The sequence below is a fragment of the Arachis hypogaea genome, chromosome 4 (genome assembly GCF_003086295.3).
Source record: "Arachis hypogaea cultivar Tifrunner chromosome 4, arahy.Tifrunner.gnm2.J5K5, whole genome shotgun sequence".
In the NCBI taxonomy this organism is placed as follows: Eukaryota; Viridiplantae; Streptophyta; class Magnoliopsida; order Fabales; family Fabaceae; genus Arachis; species Arachis hypogaea.
The window spans coordinates 9,531,376-9,543,879 of NC_092039.1; the positions used below are offsets into that span (position 1 = coordinate 9,531,376).

General features: G+C 31.9%; 1 protein-coding gene across 1 annotated transcript; it reads left to right on the plus strand.

The window, feature by feature from the left end:
* Positions 1 to 391: 391 nt before the first annotated feature.
* LOC112796174 (WPP domain-associated protein) lies at positions 392 to 6,505 on the plus strand. The gene is made up of 6 exons (XM_025838506.2): positions 392 to 727; positions 1,306 to 3,664; positions 4,331 to 4,457; positions 4,752 to 4,853; positions 5,338 to 5,410; positions 5,993 to 6,505. Exons 2-5 carry the CDS (start codon positions 1,356 to 1,358, stop codon positions 5,398 to 5,400), a joined length of 2,601 nt encoding a protein of 866 aa, XP_025694291.1. The 5' UTR covers positions 392 to 727; positions 1,306 to 1,355; the 3' UTR covers positions 5,401 to 5,410; positions 5,993 to 6,505.
* The last annotated feature ends 5,999 nt before the right edge of the window (positions 6,506 to 12,504 follow it).

Here is a 12,504-nt window from a genome sequence, read left to right on the forward strand (position 1 = left end):
TGTAAAAAAAACCTCAAATTTTGCAAATAATATGGTCAACTAGGAAAATAATGAATAAATAGTGTTGTACTGTTGATTTCACAAGGAGCCTTTAAGTAATAATCTACATAAATAATTATTAATCACTTCGTTCATTTATTGTTTAAATTGTTATATGAAGTTTTTTAACTTGATTAGCAATTTATACAAAATAGTTTTAATAATTTGTCAATACATACTAATTAAACTTTTCAAAATAATTAGAAACATTTTTTTCTGCAAAAAATGAAAATAATAAATTTATCAAAAAAAAAGAGGAGTCTTATAATCTTAGATACAAAATTTCACTTTTTAATTAATTAAATTCTACATAAGTGTTTCTTTTGTTGTGCAATTTCATTTTTCAAATTAGGGTTTAAATAGGAAAAAAAGAGGGTAATTGAGTGGTTTAAGGTATGATCTTGTTAGTCACCAAAAAAAAAAAAAAAAAAAGGTATGATCTTGTTGGTCTCACCCTTCTCCCGCTCTCACCGAATCTTTGTTCATTCATTCATTGCTTTGCTTTGCTGTTCCGATCTTTTCTCTTTCTTCTCCTAAACCCTACCTTGTTCTACTGCCACCATTTTCGTTCTGCTTCCTACACTCTAATGCTACTTCCCAACATTCCCCCCTTTTCCTCTCCGCTTTTTCACCTTTGAAAGTTCCAACGTTGTACCTGTTCCCGCCCCAGGATTCACGCCACCAACAAGTAAGTAACTTTCTGTTGTTGCAGTCGACAATTTTGTCTTCATCCCCCTTTTTTTGGGGATTTTGAAGTTCACTTTGAAAATTCAATTTGCATTTCAGCTCCTAATTGAACTGCATCTCAAGCTTGAATTTTTACGTTCTCCTTTCGCATTTCAGCTTCTGGGTCAGTTCTTTTTCTTTTCCCTAGAAAAAAAAAACTGTTAGAAGATAGCATCAGTTATGGCGTTATTTTTGGCTACTGTGTTTTTTTTTTTTTTTTGGGAGTGAATATTGGAGATTTTGTAATTTTGGATTTTGAGGCCAGACCGCTTTTTTCCCCGTTTTTTCTATTTATTGCAATAGTGATGAGTATTTGTATTAGTTTGATTATGCAACTGTGTTTCCATGTTTGGTTGTGTTTGTTTTGACCTGAATGACTTTAAGCTGCTGATACTTGTTTATTAGGAAATAATTGATTGATACTACTGATTTTGGGGGATCAGACTTTGTTGCCAGCACTACCAAATCATGTGTTGCTTATAAATAAGTATCGCTATTGGAATTCATATATATTTTTATTGTGTTTCTAACTTTTTGCAGTTTACCGGGTTTGACTTACCTGAATGACACTAAGCTGCTGATACTTGTTTATGCGGAAGCAAGTGATGATGGAGAGTTTAGTTGTTATGGATTGCTGTGAGTGCCCAGGTGATAATGGTAAGGAAAATGGAGGTAGTGAAAATGGTATAGAAAATGAGAGTTTAGGTGATCATATACTCGAGGAAATGGAATCCTTCTGGTTGGATATCGATGAGAGGTTGACCATTTCTAGGATGGTGAGTGACTCTGTCATAAAGGGCATGGTTAATGCCATAGAGCAGCAGGCAGCTGAGAGAATTGCACAGAAAGAACTGGAGGTGGTTGAGCTAAAGAAAATGCTTCATAATGGCCATGTGGGTCCTGATGAAACTAAAACATTGTGCTCTTTGGCAACTTATCTTCATGATCCTGGTGATGCCGGTGCATATAATCTTTCAAATGGTGTTGTTGCGGAATCCATGGACACTCTTCAAATTTCAGTGGATGAGAAATTAAATCAGCTCAAGAAAGAAATAAATAAAATAAGATGCTCTGGTTCCATGAGAAGAATTGGTTCAGGAGCCGACATTGTGGGTTTAGGTGGTATTTTGGACGAGAGTGTACCAGAAAGATGGATTTATGTTGATAAAATTTTTGAGAGTCTAAGAGATACTCTTGACGGTTTCTGCTTAAGAATGCAATTGATTGATCAGTTATCAATGGCGTCTCTTTCTGAATGGCGGCAGGAGCATGAGTTTCGGTCAGAGGTTGAAAGGATGGTAATCAGCAATTGTATTATGGGTCTGCAGCAGGATTTTCAACATAAACTGTTGGACCTTTATGACTTAGAAAGTAGAAATTGTTTTAGCCAACACAAAGATATCTCTAATTTGCGCCAGGAATTGAATTCAATTTTTAAAATACTATCTGCTTCTGAAACCGGGCTTCTTATTTCCCATGGTTCCCTTGAGAATGGGGAGGAATGGTGTGTTAATAAGAGGGCTGATCATTTCCACTGGAAGATTGCAACAAATCATTCATCACCGTCAACTTTGGAAGAAAATGGCAAACATGAGGACCCAAAGGAGAGCGACGCTGAGCACTTGGATCCTTCCATATTACAGCACTTGAATAGAGATGAGTTGATTACCCATGTTAATTCTGAGATAACGAAGATGAAAAGAGACCATGAATCTCAAGTGCAAGAGATGACTGAAGAAAACTTTCGCCTTAGGCGGGAATTGTTGAATTTGAAAGGAGGTTCTTCTTTATCATTGAAGAAGGACAAAGACTTTGATTTGTTGAAGAAAAAAATTCCTACTGTCATCTCAAAATTGGATGAAATTCTTGTTGGAAATGAAAAAATGCATCAACTCACCGAAAGCTTTGAATCTCTTAGCATTCTGAAGGATAGATTGGATACCTTAGACTTGGAGAATCATCAACTGAAGGACATGCTGACAGATAAGGAAAAGGAAGTCAAGAATCTTTCTTCTCAGCTTTCTGCAGCTCTGGAGAAATTGTCACAACAGCATCTGGCTGAGAAAAAAATGTCACAAACTATTCAGAAGCTCGAGGATGATATAGTGGATGCAAATGCCGGAGTTTCAATTATTCAAGGTATATATAAATCTCTCTTTGATGGTATTGCGAGTGGTTTCAGATGCATCACTGAGGAGTTACATCTGAAGAACATTATCATGGAAGAAATATATGAAATAATGTTAAAAGAAGTTGCTTACAATGCTCACGCTTCTAGTAGGTTTGAAATTGAGGATGCAGATATGGAGTCAACTATGGTGCAAGGACTATTGGATATTAATCATATTATATTTAGAGAATCTTTGGTGGGTGCAGAAAGAGCGTTAAAATTGGAAGCTGGTGAGAAAGAGGAACTAAAACAAGGAATGCTTATGTTGACATCAAAAGTGGAAGAGAAGGAGAAATCAGCACAGGAGGCAGCATATGCATTGATACAAGAGAAGCAAAATATGGAGTTGGTCACTGAACAGCTTAAGATTTTGAGAGATGAGACAGCTTGGCAACAGAAAACAATTGCAGAGAACAATAAAGAGCTGAGTGTCACTAAGGGTCACCTGGATGCAGCATCCAAGGAAATTGAACTATACAAGAAGCAAATATGCAAGTTACATGAGGATCATGAACAGATCATGAATGAGCACAGAGAAAGTGATGAAGAAAGAAGGGTGCTTCGCCTTGTTACGAAAGACCAACAAGATGCACTAACACTTATTGAGGCTAAAGAAATGGAGACAAGGAGGCAAATGGAATCAACCATTCATCTCGTTCATAAGTTGTCCTCAGAGGTTACTGCTTTTGAAGCTAGAGTAAATGGTGATATTTCTAGAAGTTTGTTGAGGTAATAAATGTTTTAATTCTTTTCTAGTTTAGTGTTACATGAATTCCTGATAAACTGTATTTATTGTTGCTTCTCTCTTTTAAGCAATTTTATCTAGTCTTGTGTAAACAAGGAAGTATTTATGCTTATGCATGCTTGCGAGTTTATTTGGCATGCGGTTACCTTTGGAGTTTATAATTCAGAATTTGATGTTTATTAATAAAACTTTTCTGGCTTTGTCAGCCAAACACCAATTGCACTTATGTGGGTTTGTGAAAAGATGTGTATTTTTTTTTCTTGATAAAAGAGATGTGTATTATATATTCGCTTCTTGGCTCTATAAATTCTACAAAATTATCTTTATTCAAAAAAGGGGTACAAAAATATCTTTGTTCTTTCATGGATATCTCATAGATTTGCCCCTATTTCATGTAATTTGATTCAATTAATTGATAGAAACAAATTAATTGAAGTCATGTATGAATTTTAGCTTTATTATTATTTTTTAAGTTAAAGTGGGAACTTCATGATTTTCTTTATTGAAGATTTCTTATCCTCCAATCTTTTTACATCTTTTTTCTGCTTTATCTAATACTTCTTTTATCCAATTAATTTTGAAAGAGTTCCATTTATAACTCCTGTTGATTATTGCCGGAATGAAAAGTCATATTTTTAACTTCTTTTCAGGCTTGATAACATGAGTTCAGAGTTCTCACGCTTAAAAAACAAAGCCAACATACTTAAAACTGTGGGTTTTGTGTACAAGAGAAGGCTAGAAACAACTAACTCTAATCTTGCAAAGGCTGAAGCAGAGGTAATAAACCGAAACACTGTATCTGTAACATGCGTGTCTGAATCTTCCTTGCTTCTCATAACATATTGTATCTCTCATGTTTGTTAATAACCTTCGATACTATTACTAGTCATAGCTGCTTTTTGTTTGTTGGGTGGTAATAGTGTGGGGTCACATGTTTAATATCAATATTAAAATCTAACATCATTTTCATAAATATTTGTTTTAAGTATTTTTATTTCTTGTCGTTATTGGTAACTAAACCCAAGTATGTTTGACCCATTAGCCTCACACATTGAACATCTGGAGTTTCAGGTTGATCTTTTGGGGGATGAGGTTGATACTCTTCTTCGCCTCCTTGAAAAGATATGCATTGCTCTTGATCATTATTCGCCCATATTGAAGCATTACCCAGGGGTAAGAATCCTTCCCTTTCTGCAGCACATCTTTATGATGTTTGTGTGCAAGTGGTGTATAATGCCAATAGATGTGAGATTGTTATAACGGCTATTTATCTTTAATATCTTCTGTTTGTGAAAGTGCAGATTCATCCCATTCTTTATGTTTTTTATAATTTTTTTAATGTTCTGTTTACTGCAAGAGAAGCTTGTGTTTATTGGGATTGCTAGCTGAGAAAACAATTTTCTAATAAGACTTTATAGTAGTACACTACAAAGTAGAGCTATGTACAACCAGCTTACTAATTCTAAACCAACAACTGATTAATAATTCTCAATTCTGTTTGATTAGATAACTACTGATGAAACTCCATGCGAAGTTTTTGCTGCCCAATTAATCTTTTGTTGAAATGTAACTTTATAGCAGCACAGGGGGTTGCGGCTTTCTTTTTGTGCGTATGCATCTATTTATGAAACTTCATAGTTGAGCATTTATTTTGCAGATTCTTGAGACTCTGGAGCTTGTAAGAAGAGAACTGGATCAACAGATCAGAAAACGTGTTTGAGATGGGCCAGGTAAATTGAGGCAAACTGTACCATTCTATCATTACTAGTGAAATTATAGTGATTGACCTTTGGATGTGTAAAATCACAAGAAATCGTTGGGAAGCATGGTCCTGACTGTTAATTTGTTCATTATTTCCATCTTTGGATCAGCTTCATATATATAGGGATGCAGGGATGTTAGTTTGTTTTGGTAGTCGCATTTTTTTTTTCATGTCATTCTTGACTACCCATGGAATTGAATTCACTCAAAATTTGGAATTCAATTTGTTGATTTGGAACTAATTTTTTGTATGGAATTGAAATCCAAGTTGAATTCAAGTATCTTTGAAGTCCCAAAAGGCGAAATATTCCAAATAAAGGATTCTATTCATTCAGTTCAGTTGCATTTCAAACCATGGAATTGAATTCATTCAGTAACATTGCTTGTTTATACCAAACTCGAGAATATAATTCTGTCATGTATGTTGTCACATTATTGCAGTGTGTATAAATTCTTTTGGTCCATGATATTTTCTTTTAAATTACAATTCTTGAGGTGTAGCACTTGCAAACTAACCCATTTCTTGTGGTTAAATCTTTTGATGGATACAGGTACCAAAGTTGTATAGTTTGTTCACAAAAAGTTTACAAAGCAGGATTTTTTGTTCTCCTAAATGGAAAAAAGGAAATTCAGCAACAGAAAAGATTCCACAACACAAACCTTTGTTTTTGCCATACACACTGATGCTATATATTATGGTCTAGGAGACATGATAGGTTCCATTGCTCGTAGTAAACAACAAATTAGTCTTCTCTTTCTGTGATCATAGTTTGTTAATGGCATTCTGTACATGTTCTTATTGTAGAATAGATGTGATATGTGAATTATTTATTAGATAATTTTACAATTACTAGCATTAATTTCTGTGTTTAACATTCTATTAATTTCTTGAGCTAACCACTTTTGCAAAGTGGGGGGAATGATTTATATGTACCAAGTTTAACTTGATGCATGATATACCAGAATAATCCAATGGTATATTTAAAGTAAATCTACACCATTGGATTATTTTAGTGCATATATACTAAATTTATTTTAGTGCATCATAGCATTGTTTGGCCAAATGATTGATGTGCTTGTAGCTTTATGATGATCTGTGATTGTCAATTTGTCATTTGTGCTGCATGCAAAGATATCTAGTTTGTTATTTAATCTTGAATTCGTGATTTGATTAATTTTCACATTTTTTTTTAAATCTCCTACTTCAGTTAGATTTTATTATTGTTTCATATGGTGACTTAAATTCAGTCAAGTTGTTTATGATTCAAGTGATGTGTCTCTCATTTCTATTGTAAAATCTGGAAAACAATTTTTTCTTTTTATATATTCATATTATTATGTTGTCTTTGTAACATTTCCTTTGTAAGTAATCTATCAAATCAAATATTAAAAGATGTGAACTCAAGATGATATTCATGTCATTTTTACATGAAAAGATTGTTATCAGTTTAGGAGTTAGGGGAGTAATAAAGATGGGGAATTAAAGTGATATTTTCAAAAAGTTTAGACAGACTAATTTACACTTTTTACTTGAAGATGCAATGTAGTAGCAAGAACAAAATTGAATACCAATTATTAGTAGAAAAGTAAATTTAAATATTAAAACATTGAAGTTAGTATTGAAATATTGAGAATAAAGTGGAAATATTTTAAATTGAGAATATAATTGAAAAAAACTTGCTAAAACGTTAAGGCTTCGATTGGATTTAGAAAAGTTAAGGCTTGTTTGGATGAAAATGGAAGAAAAGAAAATGAGAGGAAAGAAAATAGAAAAAAAAAAGTAAAATTATATGTATGTTGTTTGGATAAGAGAAAATAGATAAAAAGAAAATAAAGAAATTCTTTTTTTTTTGTTTAGATTGAAAGAAAAGTGAGAAGAAAGAAAATTATAATAGTATAAAATTATATTAATATTTTTTATCTATATTATATATAAATTATAATTTATTAATGATAAGGGATAAATGTATAATTTTATTCATGTGTTACATTTTTCTTTATTTTTATCTCATTTATAAAAAAAATAATTTAATGGATTTTATACTATTTTTTTTCTCTCTATTTTTTTTTATTTAAATAATAAAAAATTTATTTTTTTATTTTTTTTTTTCTATTTTTTTCCTTTCAAAATTTCTCAATCCAAACAATGTGTAAGAGATTTTTGTGTACTTTTACCATAAAATGGAAATACTACAATAGTTTTGAGAAATTGTTAGATGCATGGATTACTTCCTATGCTTTATATAATAAAATAATAAATAATGTACCATGGCATATGTTACGCCCAAGGTTAAATGAATGGAACGGTTCAACCACCGATACTGTTGCCATTATTCACAAAAAGACTGAAAACTCTCTCTCTCTCGTCATAGGTTTATATTAAAATTAGCTATTAAAATTGATAATTACTATAAGATACATATTAAAATATAAAATATACATTAAAAAAATTAAATTATATATATCTTTTTATATAAATACATAATAATTAATTTAGTGACTGATTTTTAATATGTACATAATATTTTTTTATGCCAAATAAAGTTTCGGTAGGTTGTATTTATTTATTTTTTAGTAGAAAATCTTTTAACTCTTCATTGGAAATTAAAGTTATTGTTGGTTTTCTTCATCTCTATTCCATTACACATGTGTATAAGAGAACTGAGAATTTGCGACGGTTTTAGATCGCCGTAAAACGAAATTCCAACTGTTCCACAAGCATTGTCTATTAGGGGATGGAGATTTGATTTTGCGGCGGTTCCAATGAACCACTGGCACAATCACTGGAAATCAGCTAACTAATTTTGTAACGGTTCCAAAACTGCCACTATTTGGTCAGTGGATTTAAAAAAAAAAATTACGACGATTTTAAAACCGTCACAAGTCTATGTAGGGTGTTTTAAAAAAAATGCGACGATTTTAAACCACCGCAATTTCATACATGGGCTTATAAAAAAAACTGACTAATTACAATAATTTCGGTAAGTTTTATTGACGACAGTTCCAAAAACGGCTGGTAATTCGTGGCCGCCATTTGCCGTGTATATATTTTTATTTATATATATATATATATATATATATATATATATATATATATATCGATTTATGCATTTTACATTTATTTTAGTATGCAAATATGAATAAAAACATGTGAAACAATTATAAAAGAAGACAAAAGATAATTTTTCTTACGATTCACCTGATAAAAATTATACACATCTTCACTACTGCATATTTATCACACTGCTAATTAAGCTGTGTTTCATTCCGATCCATCTTCATATATATATAATGTGATATTTGATATTTAATTTGCTTATATCTTCACTATTATATATATATATATATATATATATATATATATATCGATTTATGCATTTTACATTTATTTTAGTATGAAAAACTTGCTTCCAGGAACAGCTAGTTGCAAATATGAATAAAAACATGTGAAACAATTATAAAAGAAGACAAGATAATTTTTCTTACGATTCACCTGATAAAAATTATACACATCTTCACTACTGCATATTTATCACACTGCTAATTAAGCTGTGTTTCATTCCGATCCATCTTCATATATATATAATGTGATATTTGATATTTAATTTGCTTATATCTTCACTATTGATGATGTTTTTGATGATGGCTCGGCTTGTGTAGATGAAGAATATATATATAAAATTGATTAATTATTTGGTGGTGTTGCCAAGCATATATGGGAGAGCCACTAGTTTCAGAACATGACGTTGTTATAATCATGCAGTAAAAAATATAATCATTCGTATAATTTTTTTTATTTTAAATTTTTTAAAAATAATATTATGATATTATGTTTAAGTTTCTATGATCTAAAAGATATAGAATTTTAGTTTTGTTGAAAAAAAAATTAGCATAAGTTAAATAAAAAAATATCTATACAAAAATTCATGCAAAGATAAAATAGATTCTTAACATATAATTATTCATTTTTTTATTAATTTAAAATAAAAAAAGTGACATAATAACAATTTTATATTTGTTCAATGATCTTTTTGATAATAACTTTAACACTATATATATTTCCATCACGATGGTTACTTCTAAGAAAATATTGTTATGTGTAGATGTTCTCCTCTTCAACAATTTTTTATTTTTTGGAGGGAGGTTTAGTGGAAGAAGGAGATGAAGGAGCGGACTCTGAGGGGATAAAGCGAGAGAGGGGAGTAGGAATGACAGCTTTAGGATCAGAAGATCCAATCCTGACCTCTTCCTAGGAGAAGATTGGACAGTCTTTTTGACCTCCTGCTGCGAAGAGCCCGCTCCGGTCTCTTTCTGCCGTTGGAGATTCCAAGCTACAACCGTTTTTTTGGTGTTACGGAAAAGTTTCATAGCGAACTTGGGAGCCATACTTTCTGCAAAACAAAGCAAAATACAATCAAAAAATAACAAACTACAAACAAATAAGATTTAACAAGAAAAGGAGAGGGAGCTACCAAGCTCGGACTTCAAAAGTTCGGGATCTCCCAAAATTCTTTTCGTATCCAAATGGAGAGCTTGACCCCAAGTATCCAATAAAAAATCTACCACGCCTCTCTCTAGGTCATCTAACTCAGATAAGTCAACTTTATGAATTATGAGGTTGTCTTGCCAATATAGAGGAAAAGGAGGTTTTTGGTTTTCAGCAAAGAAGAAAGGTCGGGTATTGTCAGCAGCTCAGACCTTAAAAAAGTGGTTCTTGAAATCATGAAAAGACTCGTCAAAAATAGAAAATACCTTCTGACCTTGTACAGCTCGAAGGGATATCCATCTCGACTTATTTGAAGAACTGTAAGGCTTCGTCGCAACGAAAAGATAAAAGAAAACGTTTAAAGAGGGTCCGACACTTAACTCCCAACATAGGAGCTTGTACATCTTCACAAATGCCCAAGAGTTCGGGTGTAATTGTGTAGGAGTAAGGTTACAAGACCTAAGAACTTCCATCTCAAAAGGAGTAAAAGGAAGTCGGACGCCTAACCTAGTAAAGAAGCATTCATAGGCATAAAAGAAGGGCCGCTCTAAATCTACTAAACGGGAGAAACACACTCTCTCCTTTGGGTCAGGTGGCTCTAACACATAGTTTCTCTCCTCTTTCTTATTCTCACAGATGCTATGGTGTCTACAGAATTCTTCACAATACTCACTATCAGTAACAAGGACACAGCAAAGAACAACATTATCTACCCAGGCACAAAGATTTGGGAATACTTTGGTCGACATATTCTTAACAACATGGCGAGACATAAAGGCTACACCTACAAATACAAAAAATAAAGAAGACTGTTACTAAATAAATTAGACATCATCCCAAAGAGGTCGGGTAAAACATCAAAACGAAAAAGAAAGCTACTCTTTTCAAATTCTTCTTCTACACAAAAATAAAATGGTGCCACTTCCCACTTAGTAGTACATCAAAGCAACACCATTAGGGGCAATACGGACGTACAGTCAACAAGCGACAAAGGAAAAGGATCACAATTGTACAAGAGTGCAAAATCTTTTCCATACATCTCTAAAACGTTTTTTAAAGTATCAAGCCCGCAAGATAGGCAAAAGCAAAGCTTATTCAAAGAAAAGATAAACAACAAACGTAAGCGGGGATAAAAACTCAAACAGCAAGCAATCTTAGACAAGCAAGTGAGAAAAAGGGGGAAATAGGAACCAACCTCGAAGAAGACTACAAAAAAGAAGAACAAGCTTGTAAACAGCACAAATACGAATGATCCTCGCGTCAAAAGTAAAATTCTTCAAAAACCAAGAAAGAAATCTTGGAAAAAATAGGGGAGATCGAAAAAACTCAAGGAAGCTTTTTGTGAGCAAAAGTTAAAGTGATTCTTCGAAGAAACAATGAAAAAAGAAGAGGAAGAGGCCGAAAAGCCCCTTTTATAAGAAACAATAAATCCAAATGGCTCTTTTACTCCTCTTAAACGTACGCGAATCTCTAGGAACAACTGTCGCACGCTATAAAACAGCCATTTAAGCTCCACTAACATTCAAAAATTTGAAACACGCCGGGCAGTATCGACAAGGTTAAAATCCAACGTCCACAAAAGAAGTCACGGAATGATTGATCCTGACCTATAAAAGGAACGGACTCAAGCAGGAGCTGTAACATCCCAACTTTTGAACAAAGTCACTATTCAATAATTAATTAATTAATTAAAATGATAATAATTTAAGATTCAAATTCAAAATAAAAAGTTAGAAAATAATGTATTTGAAAAACTAACATATCTAATTTAAAATTTAAATATATGAAAGCACTAGTGGTAGTAATTTTCTAACTGACAATAAACAACCTTTTAAGATATAGTCATAATTAATTCTATATTTTTGGATTTGAATGATATTTTTTTGGTGACTTGGTTTGAATGATATTTGACTACATGAAAATATAAGAAAACTAGATTTATTTCTTAAGTTCAGTACAAAATCAAATTCAAATTAAATTAGGCAGATAAATCTGTTACAAGTCCATAGTAGAAAATCGCGTTCTTATCAGACAGCCTGATATACTAATAATATTTCATAAATATCTTAAGCTGTAGTTATTCGATTGACTTAGTTTAAGATTTGTTTTAAAACTAACTCAATTCTCTATAAATTTGTATCTAATAGCTATTTCGAAATTCCAAACGTAGAAAATGTTATAGGACTTGCAAAGTGACAATTCAAATTGGAGATTTCACATAAATGCGAATTAGATTCTCCTAACACAATCTGTACATACTTAAGAGCTATTTGAGCCATTTCTTTCCCAACTATTCCCTTTTTTCTATAAAAAAATATTCTAGTAAAGTATACACAAAGTCCACTCATATTGTTCAAGAAGATATCCTTTTCGAATTATGCGAACTACAGAATATGGAAATTCTTTCTATCCAGTCAAAGATTCATACCTTCAGCAATGATGAGTTTGGAAAATTCTAATTTAATTTTGATGATGAACAAACATTATTAAAATATTTAATTACAAAATTATTAATTTGATTTTCACTTAACATATGTTAATTAATAATTTTGTGATGCAGATTTTTAATTGGGCCGA